General features: G+C 46.0%; 1 protein-coding gene and 1 long non-coding RNA gene across 4 annotated transcripts in view; one reads left to right on the forward strand and one right to left on the reverse strand.

The window, feature by feature from the left end:
- wbp1l (WW domain binding protein 1 like) overlaps window positions 1–14,091 on the forward strand; it is a 61,739-nt gene extending 47,648 nt beyond the window's left edge. For all 3 annotated transcript variants that reach the window (XM_033034045.1, XM_033034047.1, XM_033034046.1), the window contains exons 2-4: window positions 3,851–3,959; window positions 11,634–11,795; window positions 12,699–14,091. In XM_033034045.1, coding sequence (XP_032889936.1) covers window positions 3,851–3,959; window positions 11,634–11,795; window positions 12,699–13,513 — 1,086 coding nt within the window. In that variant the 3' untranslated portion in view covers window positions 13,514–14,091. The remainder of the gene's footprint in view (window positions 1–3,850; window positions 3,960–11,633; window positions 11,796–12,698) is intronic.
- Window positions 13,993–15,006, reverse strand: LOC116981206. The gene is made up of 2 exons (XR_004414182.1): window positions 14,142–15,006; window positions 13,993–14,095 (listed from the first exon to the last, which is right to left on the reverse strand). It is a non-coding gene; the product is annotated as an uncharacterized LOC116981206 (long non-coding RNA).
- Between the last annotated feature and the right edge of the window lie 4,281 nt (window positions 15,007–19,287).

Here is a 19,287-nt window from a genome sequence, read left to right on the forward strand (position 1 = left end):
TGAACCTGAGTAGTTTGATATCATGACCTTTAAATTATATTCACTTGGAAACATTACCTTCTGCGTTCATTGTTTTTGAGTTGTGCTTTTTATTACTTTATATAATGAGAATCCATATGATGTATTTGGCGTAGGAACTTTGCGCAAACATGTGTTCACTCTGTAGTTAAATGCCATTATTAATATTTTCCACTTTGAAGTCTCCCTTCTACATTACTCTTTCTCCTCAAGCTCTGGATTGTTATGTTTCAATTTTAGAATTGAAAGATACAGCGTGGAAAAGGACCCTTCGGCCCACCAAGACTATGCAGACCATCAATCATACATTCGCACTAGTTCTACGTTATCCCACTTTCGCATCCACTAGGGGCAATTTACAGAGGCTAATTAACCTACAAACCCACACGTCTTTGGGATGTGGGAGGAAACCCACATGGTGAATGGTAGAATGTGTAAACATCACCCGAGGTCAGGATCAAACTCGGATCTCTGGTCATAATGAGGCAACAGCTCTTGAATAAGATCAACAGCAGGAAAATATTATGCATTTAATTGTAAATTTTGCCTTATTTATATTTCACATCATCATAGTGTGTCCCAAAATTGGGTATCTTTGTCAATCTACTACCTTTTGATGTTTGTGTTCCTCCAAATCCGACACCTCCATTTTTTTCCTTTGATGGATTCAAAGAGCGATGAGAAAAGCAGATGGGGATTTCAGATTAAAGCTGGGTTTTGTTTCATTTTAGATGTGATCATAGTAATGTATTCAATCTGAAGGTGTTAACCCCTGGTGAAAAGCTGCTGTGTTTATACGTTCACAAGGCATAAGAGCAGAATTAGGCCATTTGGCCCATCGCGTCTCCTCCGTCATTCAATCATGGCTGATCTATTTTTCCCCATTCTACCCCATTCTCCTGTCTTCTCTCCATAAACCTTGACTCCCTTACTAATCAAGAATCTGTCAGTTTTGCCTTAAAAATACCCAATGACTTGGCCTCCACAGCCATCTGGCAATGTATTCCACAGATTCACCGCCCTCTGACTCAGGAAATTCCTCCTCATACCCTTTCTAAAGCTACATCCTTTTATTCTGAGGCTATGCCCAATGGTCCTAAACCCTCACACTGTGGAAACATCCTCTCTGCATCCACTCTATCCAGGCATGTAGGTATCCTCACCAGCTGTCGACCTGCCTGGTCATTATATGCGGGATAATTCAGTGTTACGGCATATCCAATAATCATTAAAGGGCCTGTCACACTTGGGCGTCATTTGCGCGACATTTACGCGACAGGCCGGTTGTGACTGACGCGCAACAGTCGCGTGAAAATCGTCTAGCAGTAAGACAGTCACGTGCTTTGCTCTTGAGGGCCCTGCTTCTTTTGAGAGACATTGCGATGTCATTCGTTCTGCACTGTTAATTTAGTCCGATCTCCATGGCAAGGATTTTCCCAGTGAAATTTTTTCGAAACTACGCATGCTTTATACCCGGGTGGTCACGTGGTGCGGCGCTCAAATGACGCGCATATGGCGTACGGGCGGCGCATGGTTACGGCCGTTGACGTGTGGTGACGCATAATAAATTAACATAGGCAATGTTCGTGCGTCGCCGTGCGTAACCATGCGTCACCACGCGCTACACGTACGCCACCAGTACGTCAGCTTGCGCAAGGGGCACGCCACACAGGTGGCTCGCGAGGATTTTGAGCATTCCAAAATCCTGGGGTGCCACGAGTTACCGCGCGTCACTGCATACGCCACCACGGCTCACCACGTGCCATGCGCGTTTTACAAAGTGCCAAACAATTTTTAGGATGTTGCATAAATGACACGCAAATTACTCTCAAGTGGGACAGGCCCTGAACGCTGCTGTGTATGTACTGGCATGGGTTACCTTACGGAACTTGGCAGCTTCTGCCCAGTTATTTCATTAGCCCAGCACAAAGGGCCAAGTTGTGGGGAGTAGCAGCGTGCAGGCAAGGAGGGGAAACAAAAGATCAATTACGAGAGCATTGCGCTTTCAAACTTGGGTTCAAAAAGGCCAGACCTAACAAGAGAAAGCCAGCAATCAACCCGGGTGAGTCATTCTGCAGTTGAAACTGAAACTGAGGCGGGATGACACAAATTCAGGAAAGTTAAAAACAGAGATTGAACTCATTTTCTTTTTCTTACATTCCAATAACACAGTAAACTACTTTACATCTGGTCTGGAGACTCGAAACCGACCCGAAACGTCACCTATCCACGTTCTGCAGAGATGCAGTCTGACTTGCTTAAATTCTGGGTTTTCACCATGGGTAAAACTAGGTGACCAAAGACACATCATCTCCCAGTCTAAATTACTACCGTACATTTATGGAAGTCCCCATGATTTTTTATTAACTGAGACCCCACTTTCCAGCTACTGTAGTACAAGTTAAAAATACTTTATTTTACTTTCACCCTCTGCTCAGCCTTCTCGCCGAAGCCTCCTGAGCCAAAGCCGCAGCACTTACCCTCAGTGGAAGCCTCTCTCAAAATTGCCCACTCTGCTAGTGCCTGCCTTCCTTTCACTACAAAGGATGACACAATGGCACAGCTACTAGAGCCATTGCCTCCCTGGCCCTGGGTTCCCTAGGTGTGGAGTTCCCACGTTCTCCCTGTGACTGCTTGGATTTCCTCCGGGTGCTCCGGTTTCCTCCCACGTCACAAAGACGTGTGGATTTGTAGGTTAGTTGACCTTCTGTAGATTGTGTGCAGAGAGTGGATGAGAAAGTGGGATAGTCAGTGCGGATTCGATGGGCTGAAGGGCCTGCTTCTCTGGTATATCTTTCAATCAATCAAAAACACCAACAGGGAATTTCACTCCGGGAAACTTAACGTCCCGAATCTCCTGCCACCTCCTCAGTTCCACGGTCTCTGAAACTAATCGGCCTTTATGGGGATTCGAGAGAGAATAGGATACAGGTAAATGAAGGGGAGATGGAACTGGTGGGCTGACTAGACTCCTGTACTGTATGAAAGACATCTCTGTGGAAACAAGCGACTGCAGGTGCTGGTTTACAAAAAAGGACATGATGTGTGAATGGGTGATGTGGACTCGGTGGGCCGATGGGCTCGTTTCCACACTGTATCTCTAAACTAATACATTGGAGTGCGACAACATAGGGTTCTGCACTAGAGTCTCCAGAGTGGGCTTAAATCTAGCTGTTAAATCTAGCTGTTATCAGGCAACTGAACCATCCTACCACAATTAGAGAGCAGTCCTGAACTACCACCTACATAATTGGAGACCCTCGGACTATCGTTGATCAAGTTTTCCTGGCATTTTCTTGCACTAAACGTTATTCATGTTATTCCCTGTATCCTGTATCTATCTACACTGTGTTTAAGAAGGAACTGCAGATGCTGGAAAATCGAAGGTACACAAAAATGCTGGAGAAACACAGCGGGTGCAGCAGCATCTATGGAGCGAAGGAGATAGGCAACGTTTCGGGCCGAAATCCTTCTTCTGTGAAGAGAGAGGAAATGCAAGTCTGAAGAAGGGTTTCGTCCCAACCAATTGTTCAAGCGCTTTTGATTGCAACATGCGCCTTAATTTAGTTCAACAAAGAAACTGACAAGTTACTAAAGCACCTGCTGAGTATCTCCAGCATTTTTGTGTACCTTCTATCTACACTGTGGATGGCTCGATCCGCTGCCTGGTTAGCATGCACCAAAGCTTTTCACTAGCATCGGTACACGTGATATAATAAACTAAAGTTAAACTCAAACCCGCAACCTCCTGAACATGGTTAAAATAGTTACCACTATGTATCAACCATCACACCACAACTCCAATATAATTGTGTTTTTTTCTCTCTTGCAGCCTCAAGGTAGAGAAGCATGTGTTGGCGTAAACAACCAGAGTTATTTCTGTGAAACGGGGCATTGCTGTGGAGAATCGCAATGCTGTAACTACTATTATGAGCTCTGGTGTAAGTATTGCCCCCGTGGATCCCGGCAGCTTCTGATAGGCGCGAGGATGATTTTTTTTTGTGTTGTTAGTTTTGGAATATGTCTGCCTTCTGTGAATGGGCACCTCATGAGAGGAACAGACAGCGTAAATGAACAGAGTCTTTTACCCAGAGTAGGGCAATCAAAAACCAGAGGACATAGGTTTAAGGTGAGGCAGGGGGGAAGATTTAATAGGAAACTGAGGGGCAACATTTTTTACACAGCGGGTGGTAGGTGTATGGAACACACTGCCAGAGGATGTAGTTGAGGCAGGTACTATCACAACATTTAAAAAAAAACATTTGGGCAGGTACGTGGATAGGACAGGTTTAGAGGGATGTGGGCCAAACACAGGCAGGTGGGACTAGTGTAGATGGGGCATGTTGGTTGACGTGGGCAAGTTGGGCCGAAGACCATCAATCACCCTAGTTCCATGTTATCCCACTTTCTAATCCACTCCCTACGGACTCGGGGTAATTTAACCTACAAGTATGATTGTGCCTATGTGTAGTAAGATTTTGCTGACTGAATGCAAAAAAGGAATTTCACTGCACCTCGGTACATGTGGCAATAAAGCACCAGTGAACCTGTGGCATGTACCGACATACAGTGAAGCATTTTGCATGCTATCCAATCAAATCACACTGTATATGATTGCAATCAAGGCACGCAAATGCAACAGGTAGTAAAAGGGAAAAATACCAAACCAAAATATTGTGTTGCAGCTACAAATTTATCAGAGGATCTGACCCCACCCCAAATGCTAATCCCTCCCCCCCGATGCAATCCTCTATCCATCTATCTATGACTAAAACACTAAGTAAATCTGAGGTGTGATGGTGTTTGAAGATTTAAGTTGAGTCGAGATGGAACAACTTAATGGATCTGCAGTTCTTGTCCATGCTTCCTTTGTATTGTGTACATCTCTGGAACCAAATGATTGAATGGCGGAGTAGACTCGATGGGCTGAATGGCCTAATTCTGCTCCTGTAACTTGTGAACTCTAAATGTGCAGTGGCTAGGTATGAGAAACATCTCCTTGACTGTGTAGAGAGAGGAAATGCAAGTAGATAGAACAGTACATCACAGGAACGGGTGCTTCGGCCCACAATCTTTGTGCCGAACATGATGCCTAATTAAATTTATCTCATCTGCCCCGTACATGAGCCATATCCCTCTATTCCCTGCACTTCCATACGCCTAGCTACAAGCCTCTTAAACGGCACCGCCAACGACACCCCTGGCAAAGCATTCCAGGCACCACCACTCTCTGTGTTTAAAAATACTTTCTCCCCTTATCTTCATCAAACGTTCCCACTCTCAATTCATGGCAATGCCCTCTAATGTTGTTCATTTCCACCCCGGGGGAAGGTTCTGACTACCCTATCTATGCCTCTCATAATAATGTATACTTCTATCAAGACTTCCCTTAATCTCCCATGTTCCAGAGAAAAAAAAATAGTATTGTCCGCAGTATAAACTGTCAATAATTGATAGAATTTAAAATGGTCATTTGCCCACAGCCTTCTGTTCACATTTACTTGCAAGTCAAGGGTTCAAAGAGTTTAATTTGTGTTTCCAGCCTGTGATCATGCTTAACTGTTTCTGGTAGAAACAAGGAACTGCAAATTCTTGTATATACAAAAGGACACAAAGTGCTGGAGTAACTCAGCGGGTAAAGCAGCATCTCTGGAGAACATGGATAGGTGACGCTTTGCTTCAGAGCCCTTCTTCTGACTGAGAAGGTGTGAGAAGTGTCTCGACCTAAAACATCACACATCCATGTTCTCCAGGGATGCTGCCAGACCCACTAAGTTAATCCAGCACTTTTTGTCCTCTGTAGTTTCTGGGAACTTAATTGACTTGTTGCTCAGTTGCACTCTTCAAGGGGAGGTTGAGAAGTTAAACACACACGGGTTAGTTAAACACACATAGTAGGTTCATAATTTATAGGAGCAGTATTCAGCCATTTAGTCTGTATAGTCGACTCCACCATTTAATCATGGCTGATCTATCTTTCCCTCTCAACCCCATTCTCCTGCCGGTGTGTAGGATAGTGCTAGTGTATGGGGTGAAGGCTGCTTGCCATGGACCTGGTGGGCCAAAGGGTCTATTTCCACGCTGTATCTCTAAAGTTCAAACGTTTCACATTTACTGGTGCTTGATTTAGGAGAAATAAGCAAACGGCGAGGAACAGGAAATGATGCATTTAAATGTCCCTTCCTGATTTGAGGCAAATCGGGATTGGGAACAGTTTCAGTTTACCTTTTAAATTGGTTCATTTCCCAAACTGTCAAAGTTTTTTTTTTTAAAGCTGATTTAGGTAGTTTTTCCAAGGACAGGCAAAAGTCCCTCAGCTCAAACATTTCCAACTGAGGAAGTTTAAAGATAAAAACTAAAAATAGCAGCTAATTACATAAATAATGAAACTGGAACGACCAATCCAAGTTCTTTAGTAACTTGTCAGTTTCTTTGTTGAACTAAATTAAGGCGCATGTTGCAATCAAAAGCGCTTGAACAATTGGTTGGGAAGAAAGCCAAACTGTAAGAAAGACGACTGCGCCTCCTGCGTCTTGTGGGCCCAAATGCCGAGAGAATAACTTGTAGTTTTACTAGATGTTGCAAGATGTGAATGATCGCATGTGAATGGGTGCGGGATGAGGTGGCGTGCTGATTACGAGAGAAAAGAAAGATCAAATGCTGGAGTGACGCAGCGAGTCAGGCAGCATTTCTGGACAACTTGGACCGGTGACGTTTGGGGTCTGGAATCGTAGTTTTTTTTCTGAACAAGCCTCTGCTGTCTCTTGTGTACCGAGGTACAGAGAAAAGCTTTTTTGTTGCGTGCTTTTTTGTCAGTGGAAAGACTATACATGATTACAATCAAGCTGCCCACAGTGTACAGGTACAGAATAAAGGGACTAACATGTAGCGCCAGATAACATTACTTGCTCTCCCTCATTCACCAGAGCGTTCTTTTCAAAAATATCTTTCATTCCCTTTTGGAATTTGCCATTGCATCTCCTCCCATTCTTTCTGTCAATCTGTTCCACATCATTAAAACTTGACCTATTTGTGTGTATAAATGAAAGTAGAGCCTTTACTTGACCATATGGGCCCGTTGTCCTGGCGGGGGCACTGGGTTACAGTTGCAGAGGTCAGCTTGTAATGCTGTTAATGTCCTCCACTGCTGCTCCACCACAGTACGCTGCATCCGAGCCACAAGCTCTGCCTCTTGGAGCAATGCCTGTTCAAACTGAGGCCCAGGCTGCTGCAGGGCCTCCAGCGACCCACGAATGTGCCCTCCCTCCCCCCCTCTCGCCCACTACTCGGGTACAAATGTTGAGCACGTCTATAATTGAGCATTTCTTTTAGTTTCTAGCATCACGTCCGCTATAAGGAGAATGTTCCCAGATTTTCATGACTATTCTTCACAGAATGGAATTCCGTCATCTGGGGAAAGTCCATTTGAGATGGCAATTATTGGGATTGGTTTATTATTGACATGTATACAGAGATACAGTAAAAAAAACGTTGTGTGCTATCCAGGCAAATTGCACCATACATGAGTACAATCGGACCGCACACGTTGCGGACATCAGCAACTGCAGTTCCTTGTTTCCTCATAATGATTCGTAAAGGTGTTGGGGGTATGGAGAGAAGGCATGAGAAGGGTTGAGAGGGAAAGGTAAATCAGCCATGATTGAATGGCAGAGTAGACTTGAAGCACCAAATGGCCTAATTCTGCTCCTAGAACTTATGAACTACACAAGCACAAGTATTGCAAAAAGAAAACGGAGTGCAGAATGTAGTGTTACAGCTACAGAGAAAGTGCAGATTTATTTATTAAAAGCGTAAGGTCCGAAACAAGGTAGATTGGGTGATCGAGAATTCATCCTCGGCATATGAGAGGTCCATTCAATAACTTGATACAGTGGGGCAGAAGATGTTCTTGAATCTGGTGGTACATGCTTTCAAACCTTTGTATCTTTAGCCTGACGGGAGAGGGAATGGCCGGGGTGCGAGTGTCTCTTGATTATGTTGGCTGCTCTCCCGAATGTAAGACTGAAACAATTTTAACAATTCTGAACTTGAAGGGTACAAGTTGGTGTCGGACACATGGCCTCAGTGTAATCTACTGTCCTGCACTCTTGCACGAGTATGATTGTGCCTCTGTATAGTGGTGTTTTTAGTGAACTGTATGCTGAAAGGCATTTCACTGTACCAAGGTACATGTGACAATAAAGTACCATTGAGGCAGCGTGAAGTGTAGATGGAGTTGATGGAAGGGAGGTTGGTCTGTGTGATGGACTGGACTACATCCACAACTCTCTGTAATTTCTTGCGGCCTTGGTCAGAGAGCAGTTGCCAGACCAAGTTGTAATACATCCCCTACGTCATGAAGTTCCATGGTTTCCGTTGGCCACAGTAGGTTGTTTTTTTATTGGGATTGTTTTTTTTATTAATGTAGCTCTGCTTAGACAGGAAGCTCAATGCCCCCTATCAAGGTTGCTCTCTGTGGAATAGCAACTGCAGCAAAGATTTATCATCAATGCTAACAAAGTACAAGCCAGTAAAAAGAAAAAACACTCTTTCCACTTTTAATGATCTTTGAATGTTCCAAGGCATTTATCACTGAGTAAAGAACTCTTTTGTAATTTAGACTTCAGTGATACGGTGTGGAGACAGGCCCTTTTGCCCTCCGAGTTCACACCAGCTAGAGAACACCCCATATACTAACACTATCTTGCACACTAGGGACAATGCTATTTTACCAAAGTCAATTAACCTACAAACCTGTATGTCTCTGGGATGTGGGAGGAAACCGGAGCACCCGGAGAAAAACCACGCAGTCACGGGGAGAACGTAAAAATCCAGACAGCACCCGTGGTCAGGATCGAACGCGGAAGGAAGCAGGCCCTTCGTCCCAACGACTCTATGCCAACCAGTATCCCCACGCACTGACACTATCCTACACACACTAGGGCCAAATTACAATTTTTACCAAAGCCAATTAACCTACAAACCTGTCTGTCTTTGGAGTGTGGGAGGCAACCGGAGCACCCGGAGAAAACCCAAGCGGGTCACGGGGAGAACGTACAAACTCTGTACAGACAGCACCCGTAGTCAGAATCGAACCGGGGTGTCTGGCGTTGTAAGGCAGCAACTCTACCGCTACGCCACCGTACCTGACAGAATATAATGATATGATTAAGCTGTTATACAAAGCTAGCGTTAAAACGTAACTGAGAAATGTAGATGGTTGAGGGGGGACCTCATTGAAACTTACCAAATAGTCGAAGGCCGGGATAGAGTGGATGTGGAGAGGATGCTTCCACTAGTGGGAGAGTCTGAGACCAGAGGGCCACAGCCACAGAATTAAAGGGCGTACCTTTAGAAAGGAAATGAGGAGGAATATTTGTAGTCAGAGCGTGGTGAATCTGTAGAATTCATTGCCACAGAAGCCGTCAATAGATATTTTTTAGGGAAGAGTTTAACAGATACGTGATTAGTACGGGTGTCAGGGGTTGTGGGGAGAAGGTGAGAGAATGAGGTTGAGAGGGATAGATAGATCAGCATGATTTAGACTTGATGGAGTAGATTAGAGTAGAGTAGACTAGGCGGAGTAGACTTGATGGGCCGAATAACCTAATTCTGCTCCTGGAACATACGATCATGAAATGCAAAACAACATCGCTCAGTTATGAGGCCCAGAAAGACAGGCTTGTTGAATCTACTTGCGTGGGAAAAGAAGAGCAGGCAGTGGGGAAAGCAGCACGTGCGTGTCCTTTTGAAGCCTGGAAAGAAAATTAGAGGGCTCTTTTTTTATACATCCTGTGTGGAGGGAGAGATTTGCTGAGTTAGTTCTGCTTCTGCACATGGTGTGAGAGACAGCTGTTCCAAGCAGGGCAATGTGCTTCCTAAAACATAATCTCTAGTACTGGCCCCTCTGCACGCAAATAAACATACTTCTCGGGACTAATTGTGCTGAAGTAAAAGGCTTTACAAGTTCCAGAAAGCTGTGATGCATTGTAACCAGTGCACTGATCCTGTAATGATCAACCACCAAATAGATAGCATTGCTAAAATTCTTTGCCAGACTGCTTTATTTATTGGACTATAAAATAACTTGCACACAAAAACAAATTTTCCCCTCCTCGCCCTGACTTCATGACCCTTACATAATTAGACAGGAGCACTGAAAACTTGTCGGCTGCTTTTCTCCAGACATTGACTTTCACTTGCCAAACACAAAATGCTGGAGTAACTCGACGGGTCAGGCAGCATCAGTGGAGGAGATGGATAGGCAACATTTTGGGTATGAGGACGGCTCCCCAACTTGGTGCATCGCCTGTTTGTTCCCACCACGGATCCGCTGAGTTCCTCCAGCACTTCGTGTTTTGCTCAATATTCCAGCATCTGCAGTTCCTTGTGCCCCCACTTTTTCTCACTTCCATGGTCCCAGTTCCTCCTCATTCCTGACCAATGCTTTTGTCCATGCATGCCATGTTGAATGTGCCCCTACAATCTGTCTGAAGAAGGGTCCCGACCCAAATCTTCACCTTTCCATATTCTCCAGAGATGCTGCCTGACCTGTTGAATTACTCCGACACTTTATGTTCGTCATGGTCATGAGTAGGTTTTGGTTTATCATTGCCACGTGGACAGAGGTACAGTGCAAAAGGCTTTGTTTTGCATGTTATCTAGAAAAATCAAGTAATACAATCAAATTGAACTCAAATACGATAGAGCAATGGGGATAAAGATACAGAGTGCAGAATATAGTACTCAGCATGGAAGACACCAGCAAATCAAGAGGGGTTAAAATGGCTCTTAACTCAAAGATCCATCTCATTCCTGGTGCCTTAGGTGTACGAATGATTGCTTTGCTGAAAGGTCATCACAAATAGATGTGTAGAGTGTGAACATTTTTCAATCCGTCTGAAGAATGATCCCAACCCGAAACTTCACCTATCCATGTTCTCCAGAGATTTAAATTAGGGATTGAAATAGAGCTGAGTCTCTCTATCCTACACACTAGGGACTGGTTACAAAAGCCAATTAACCTCTTTGGAATGTGGGAGGAAACCGGAGCACCTGGAGAAAACCCACATGGTCCCAGAGAGAACGTTCAAATTCTGTACGGACAGCAGCCATAGTCAGGATTGAACACGGGGCCCTGGCGCTGAAATGCAGCAACTCTACTGCTGCGCCACCGTGCCGCACAGATGCGGCCTGCCCTGCTGAAGTACTCCAGCACTTTGTGTATTTTGTTTTGCTTCACAGACCACTGTCTACAGTTGTTCAAGAAGGAACTGTAGATGCTGGAAAATCGAAGGTAGACAAAATTGCTGGAGAAACTCAGCGGGTGCGGCAGCATCTATGGAGCGAAGGAAATAGGCAACGTTTCGGGCCGAAACCCTCCTTCAGACACCGTCAGCACCGCGTTACCGGGGGCGACCAGAGCCCGTGGTGGCTCCGAGATGGAGGGGCCGTTACACTTCTTCAGTCTGAAGAAGGGTTTTGGCCCGAAACGTCGCCTATTTCCTTCGCTCCATAGATGCTGCCTCACCCGCTGAGTTTCTCCAGCAATTTTGTCTACTATCTACAGTTGCTTGTGTCAACAATTACTGATATTTCTCCTCTCTTCTCTTCAGGGTTCTGGCTTGTTTGGACCATCATCATCATCCTGAGCTGCTGCTGCATCTGTCACCATCGACGGGCCAAGTTGCGACTGCAGCAACAACAGAGGCAGCGCGAGATCAACCTCATTGCCTACCAGGGAGCACGCAACTACTCCCTGCTCCCGCTCTACCTGAGTACGTGTCTCTTTCTTGCTTTTTAGTTCCTTGTGAAAATGATGCTTCGTCGTAGAGCGTGGAAACAGGCACTTCGGCCCAACTAGCTCACACTGACCAATATGTCCCATCTACACTAGTCCCACACTGCCTATTTGTCCCATATCCCTCTAAACCTATTCCATCCATGTACCTGTCCAAATGTTTCTTAAATGTTGCCATAGTACCTGCCTCAACTACCTCCTCCAGCAACTCCATACACCCACCACTCTTTGTGTGCAACAGTTATCCCTCGATCCTATTGAATCTTTCTCCCCCTCACCTTAAACCTATGTCCTGTGGTTATCGATTCCCCTACTCTGGGCAAGAGACTGTGCATCCTCCCCAATCCATTCCTCTCATAATTTTGTATATTCTCTATAAGATCACCCCTCATCCTCCTGCGCTCAAAGGAATAGAGTCCCAGCCAAGTCATCCTCTCCCTATAGCTCAGGCCCTCAAGTCCTGGCAACATCCTCGTAAATCTTCTCTCTATCCTTTCCAACTTTACTAGACTCTGTGCATCTAATCTATTCCTCTCATGATTTTGTACACCTCTATCAAATCACCCCATATCCCCCTGTGCTCCAAGGAATGCAGAAACCAAATTTTGTTTGAACCTCAATGAGGTTCAAATGACAACAAATAAATTGTATTGTATTGTATTGTAATTGTCCTGGCCTGCACTCGATGATTAAGGAAGGGTGGAGCCCATAATGGCCCATTGTAAGCTGGTGAAGAGGTGGTATGGAAGGGCTGTAAGGGTGCGAGCAGTAAAACTCGTGGGGGAAAGAGGAAATGCAGGGGTTACTTGAAATTAGAAAAATCAATTAGTTAAAAGCTTTTCTTTCCCTTCTCTTCTCCTCACCCCGTTCCAACCCACAGGGTTTTTGCCGAGCTATTTGCTGCCTCCGTACGAGGAAGTGGTGAACCGGCCCGTCACGCCTCCGCCCCCCTACAGCGCTTTCCATCAGCAGCCCGTCCCGCAGTGCAACGGCCCCTCCATCTCGGAGCCACCACGGGCTCCGGCCGCCCCCGGTAACGCGGTGCTGACAGTGTGCGAGGCAGTGCCTCGGCAGGACAGCTCGTTGGGCCTGGACTCGCCGCGGCGGTCGTTCAAGGCACCGTGCGGCGGTGGCGGGGCGGAGGAGCTGGTGCTGGGCTCAGAGCGGGAGCCGGTGCGGGCTTGTCGCCCAGACCTGGAGCAGGAGGACGAGGAGGAGGAGGAGGAGGAGGAGGAGGAGGAGGAGGAGGAGTTTGACTGCCCCGAGAAGGAGCAGCTCAACGACTACTATCCCGGCTCATCCTCCAAGATCGAGACCTGGCAACAGCAACATCAGCCCAGCCCCGAGATCAAAGACACGGACAAGACCCCCGGGAGGCACCGCAGGTTCACCGGAGACTCGGGCATCGAGGTGTGCGTCTGCAACCGGGACGGGGACGATGCCAGGGAGGTGGACGGGCTGATGGACGGCACGGGTGGCGCGGTGGAGTATTGCAGCACCTGCGACGTTTGCGACGCATGTCCCCGTCCGGACACGGGGGAGGAGGGAGAAGGGGAGGAGGAAGGGGATGGCACAGCCGAGGAGCGTAAGGAGCAGCACGGCACGGGGCTGGACGAGCCCGTCTGCCTCTTGTTGGACACCATCAATGAGAACGAGCTGCTGCAAGCCCACCAACGGCACGACCCCCAGACTTAAAACTCGCGGCCCCGACTCTCCGCCGCCCTGGTCTGATGTGTCGCACTCGAGGGCTCTCTTGTGCTCTTGTTTCATCCCAATCGCTTCCGGTGTCGAGTGTAACTTGGATGGGGTTGAAGGAAAAGACAGCAGATGCCAAAGCACTGGGTGGGATCACTGCTCAACTACGCTGGCATCGACAGTACTGAACCCCACCAACAATGTCGCTCCGTGCACAAGACATGGTGGCGTAGAAGCAATTATAACAGCAACTGGAATTTTATATCCAGCATTTAAAATTTTAATCAAAATGTATTTGCATGGGATTGTGACCCTTTGTTCACCTTGAGTTATATGAAGAGACCACTTGTGTCCTTGTAGGAGTGACGGTATTGTCCGTCTGAGTTGAAGTTGCAAGCGGTCTAATACAATGTGGGAGGCTTTGGATCTGATGCACTGTGTACTTTCCTGTAGAAGGGGGGTGATGGGTTTTTTTTCTCCTGGGACTATGCACAACAGCTTTAAACTGCATAAAAGGCAATCCTCCTGCATCACCTCTCTCCCTCTCTCCCTCTCTCCCTCTCTCCCTCTCTCCCTCTCTCCCTCTCTCCCTCTCCCTCTCTTACTCTCTCCTCTCTCTCCCACACACACACACACGCACTCTTTCTGTACCGAAACATGAGGGTTTACTTGCTTGTCACAGTTTTGCGTCCACGATTCGTTGCGTCGCGTCGGAAGATTAAGGAGGTGCAGCGAGTGACAATGTGACCTCCTCACCTGGAGTTGGCTGGAAGTCAACCTAGCAAAAAAAAAAGAAAAGAATGTGAGAAATGTACTGGGATATGCAATTTATACTTTTTAAAACTTCTGCTAGATCTTTCGGTATAAAGATGTCCGTAGTGTGGAGAGTGCCTGGTTGATGTGAGTGCAGTTTCAGAGATGATTTAAGTGTTTCCTATGTGAAACTTGGGTGCCTATGAATGGTGTTTGACTGGAGCGGTTGATGGACTCGGCAGCAGAGCAGGCGAACTCCGCTAGTCCTATGCCTACGATCCTTTGGACAGGAGAACATTTCCCGCGTGTGTGCATGTACACCTGTTTGTGTGCACTTGTGTGTGTGTGTGTGTGTGTGTGTTTGTACCTTGCAACAGAATTGCAGGCTGTTTTGTCTTCTTTACACCATGTACACAAAGTGTGGGTGTACAAGGCAAGGGTAGGCTCTTAATTGCATACATGACCTCAGCATATCCCAAAGCGCTTAACAGCAAACCAAGTACTTTTGAAAACAAGCCACTATAAGCACCACAGGAAACTTGGCATTCAAATTTGCACACAGCAGGCTCTCTCGAACAGCTGTGAGGCCAAATGACCACCTCTGTTGCAGGTTGTTGGTTGAGGGGGAAGGGTTGGCGAGAGGTCAGATACGGCTCCACTCCTCTACTTCTCAGTCTGGGACTCTCATGTCTGGAGAGAGGTCTTGACCCAAACCCTTTTACTCCAGAGATGCTGTTTGACCCGCTGAGTTACTCCAGCACTTTGTGCCATTGTTCGGTGTTAACCAGCATCTGCAGTTCTTTCCTACACATCCACTCCTCTATGGGTTGTCAATATAAATCCCAGCCATACGATGTTTCCTTCAATTGTGCAATAACATGCCCGAGTCCAAACGGGACAGGGTGGGTGAACTTGAGTTTGTATCTGCATGTGTGCCTACTTTGTTTTGACTGCACACAATGATGCCAAATCTGAAATAGAACCAGTCACACCTCTGTAGTCCATCCGTGACCATCGGTTCACACCACTGTGTGGCTGACAGCTCACTTTTCCTCGATTTCCTCCTCCCTGTCCCCACCTGCTCCTGTTACTCACATCATATCAATTACTACACGCTGAGTTTCGGATTAATATCCATGTTTTGACTTGCCCATCTTCTGTTTCATGTTCAGTGACTTTGGGGAAAGACTAATTCCTCTCCATGTTGGAGATGCTTTGTGGTAAATCCACCCAACGGCTTGGTCTCAGTTGCTTTGGAAAAGGGTCCGTATGTGTAACCTTGGGGTGTTGACCATCCCCCCCCCCCCTTCCCACCCTCTCCCCCCCCCTCCCAAGGGGGAAGGAAGCCATTGACTGGTGGACCAGGGAAGGGTGACACCAGGCAGGAAAACACTTTCATTTCGACCAAACCAAGATGCGCAATAAAGCCAAAGGAACTCGGGAAGTTCTCCAAAGCAGTAGACTATAGATTGGCTGCTCATCAGCAACCGTTGTGGGCGATTGAGACCTTGAGGTGGACTAACTGACAACACAGCTGTTGTAGTAACCCTATTATTTGTTGGTGTAGGGGGAGCTGAGCTGGGAGAACAGCACTGCAATGTTGAGGTCCATAATGGGCAAAGCACAAAGACCTTTTCAGGGAATGGCCTTCCAGTCCATTCACGACCAGTTTTGAGGTTTTCTTTTCTTTCTTTTTTTTAAAAAGAGGGATGTGAAGTGGGGAAATAACATCTCTGCAGCACTAACGTCAACTGGCTACGTGCGGGTTTAAAATTAGGTTTGTTTTTTTCGATTTGAAAACTTTTTATCTTCAAACAGAATTTGGAGCGTATATAGACATAACCTACAGAATGCAAAAATACTTTCATAATGCACAGAAGAGTGGTCAAGAAATTGTGGTTTTCATGTGGAGATTCACACGTGCAGTGCTTCTGCCAACTGCTCGCTTGCACTTGGTTTTAACATCACATTGTAATTTTTCAATAGATATTTTAATGATTTATTAAAAAATCAATAGAGCCCTGTGATGTCCTGGTCATTATTTTTCGTTTTTAAGTAGCCACAATATTGAAGTCATTGATTTGTTTCCACGCACTTTTTCTCACAGAGGGTGGTGGGTGCATGGAATGAGCTGCAGGAGGGGGTATTTGAGGCAAGTACGATTGCAACGTTTAAGAAACATTTAGACAGGTACATGGATAGGACAGGTTGAGACGGATAAACGCAGGCGGGTGGGACTAATGTTGATGGGGCATGTGTGGGCAAGTTGTGCTGTTTCCACACTGTATCACTCAATGACACCCACCTCCAGCAGACACTTCTAATACTCTAGCATTGGTTGATTGAAAAATACAGCATGTATAACAGGCCCTTCGGCCCACTGTCCACGGCAACCATCAATCACCTGTTCACACTAATTCCATATTATTCCACTTTCACATCCACAATTGCCAGAGGCAATTTTAGAGAGACCAATGACCCTACAAACCCTGCACACTATCCTATACAGTAGGGACAATTTACATTGTTTTATTTTTTAACTGAAGCCAATTAACCCATAAACCTGTACGTCTTTGGAATGTGGGAGGAAAACGGAGAAAACCCATGTGGTCACAGGGAGAACGTGCAAACTCCATACAGGCAGCGGAGGTTCCACAAGACTGTCAGTCCACCTAGAGGAGTCCAGTGTGAAGAGTGTTTTAGTATAGAGATACAGCGTGGACATTTGACAATTAACAAAAGTCAACTAACCTATAACCCTCCACGTCTTTGGAGTGTGGGAGGAAACCGGAGCACCCGGAGAAAACCTACACGGTCACAGGGAGAACGTACAGACTCCGTAGGGACAGCACCTGTAGTCAGGATCGAACCCAGATCTCTCACTGTAAGGCAGCAACTTTGCTGCTCCATCACTGTACCGCCCTGTTATTGTCTTATGTCGATACGGAAAAATGAAATTCTTACTTGCAGCCACACCATAACAGACGCGGAAATACTGTAATCAATAGATAACACAACAAACGAACAAAATCTGAAGACGTGTCCCGACCTGGAAAGTCACCTGTTCTCCAGACGTGCTGCATGACCCACTGAGTTACTCCAGCACTTTGTGGCTTTTTAAACACACAAAAAAGTTAAATAAATTAAAAACCCAATATAAAGCAAAAACAATACAAGGCCCAAAGTCTCTAGAGCAACCTAGGCAGTTTGTAGTTGGTGAGAGTTAGATTTAGCTCTTAGGGATAACGGAATCAATGGATATGGGGAGGAAGCAGGAGCGGTGTACTGATTTTGGATGATCAGACATGATCATATTGAATGGCGGTGCTGGCTCGAAGGGCCGATTGGCCTACTGCTGCATCTATTTTCTATGTTTCTTGGTACATACATGGAAAGAATAAGAAATAGAATATGGAAAGGTAGATCAAAGTGCAAACGGTGTACTTCATCCCAGTATCGTGCTGTAGTATGATTTCCAGGTCATTGCTTCCTACCAGGTGTTGTTGATAGTGTTTGTGTGGTGATCCATGTTCTTTTACCGAGATCACAAAGTGCTGGAGTAACTCAACAGGTCAGGGAGCTTCTCTGGAGGACATGAACAGATGACGTTTTGGGTCAAGATGCTTCTTCAGTCTGAGTCTGAAGAAGTGTCCAAACCCGAAACGTCGTCTATCCATGTCCTCCATTGATGCTGCCTGATCCGCTGAGTTACTCCAGCACTTTATGTTCTACACACGATTCCAGCATCTGCAGTTCCCTTATGTCTACATGTTCTTTTACCACTAGGGTGACCTTTCCTTCTTGTCAACAATCTGTACTTGTGCTTATGGTAGAAAGGTCCATCACAGCAACTGATCATAGCCAAGATAGACACAAAAAGCTGAAGTAACTCAGCGGGTCAGGCAGCATCTCTGGAATAGGTGATGTTTCGGGTCGAGGCCCTTCATCAGACTGAGAGACAGGGAGGGGGAAACCAGAGGTATGGTATTCAGACAGAACAGGAACAGGCACATCATCTCACCAAGTCCACGTTGACCATCAAACACCCAGTTACAGTAATCCCACTTTATAATAACAACATTCCTACCAACTCCTTCCAGATTCTCCCACTCGCCTGCACTCTGGTTGTGCAGGTCAGTGACAGATATAGAGTAATTTAATCTACAATCTATTTAGATTAACCTACTAGCTCACATGCCTTAAGGATGTGGGAGGAAACTGGAGCACCCGGGAGAAATCCCTACTGTTAGGTCATAAGTGATCGGAGCAGAATTAGGCCATTCAGCCCATCAAGTCTACTCCGCCATTTAATCATGGCTGATCTATCTCTCCTTCCTAACCCCATTCTCTTGCCTTCTCACCATAACCCCTGACACCCGTACTAATCAAGAATCTCTCTATCTCTGCCTTAAAAATATCCACTGACTTGGCCTCCACAGCTTTCTGTGGCAAAGAATTCCACAGATTCACCGCTAAAGAAATTCTTCCTCATCTTCCTAAAGGAACTTTGTTTTAATTCTGAGGTTATAACCTCTAGTCCTAGACTCTCCCACTAGTGGAAACATCCACTCCATATCCAGTTATGTGGATTATGGGATAAGAACAAGGAAACGCCACATGATGCCACACCAGGTCAGTATCGAGCCAAGTTGCTGCTGCTGTGAGGCAGATGCTCTAAGTCCTTCGCTAAAGCACCATTTGGAAGAGGTTGAGGTCTTCTGTTCTGATGAAGGGTCTTTGCACTGAAATATTAGCTCTGTTTTCTCTCCACAAATGCTTCCCGAACATGATAATTGATAATTTTTTATTGTCACGTGTACCGAGATACAGTGAGAAGCTTTTTTTTTTGCGGGCAATCCAGTCAGAGGAAAGACAATATATGATCACAATCAAGCTGCCCACTGTGTACAGATACAGGATAAAGGAAATAACATTTAATGCAAGTTAAAGACCAGTAAAGACCGATTAAAGATTCAATGAGCTAGATGGGAGGTCAGGACCGCTCTCTAGTTGGTGATAGG

The sequence above is a fragment of the Amblyraja radiata genome, chromosome 15, assembly GCF_010909765.2.
Source record: "Amblyraja radiata isolate CabotCenter1 chromosome 15, sAmbRad1.1.pri, whole genome shotgun sequence".
Taxonomy (NCBI): domain Eukaryota; kingdom Metazoa; phylum Chordata; class Chondrichthyes; order Rajiformes; family Rajidae; genus Amblyraja; species Amblyraja radiata.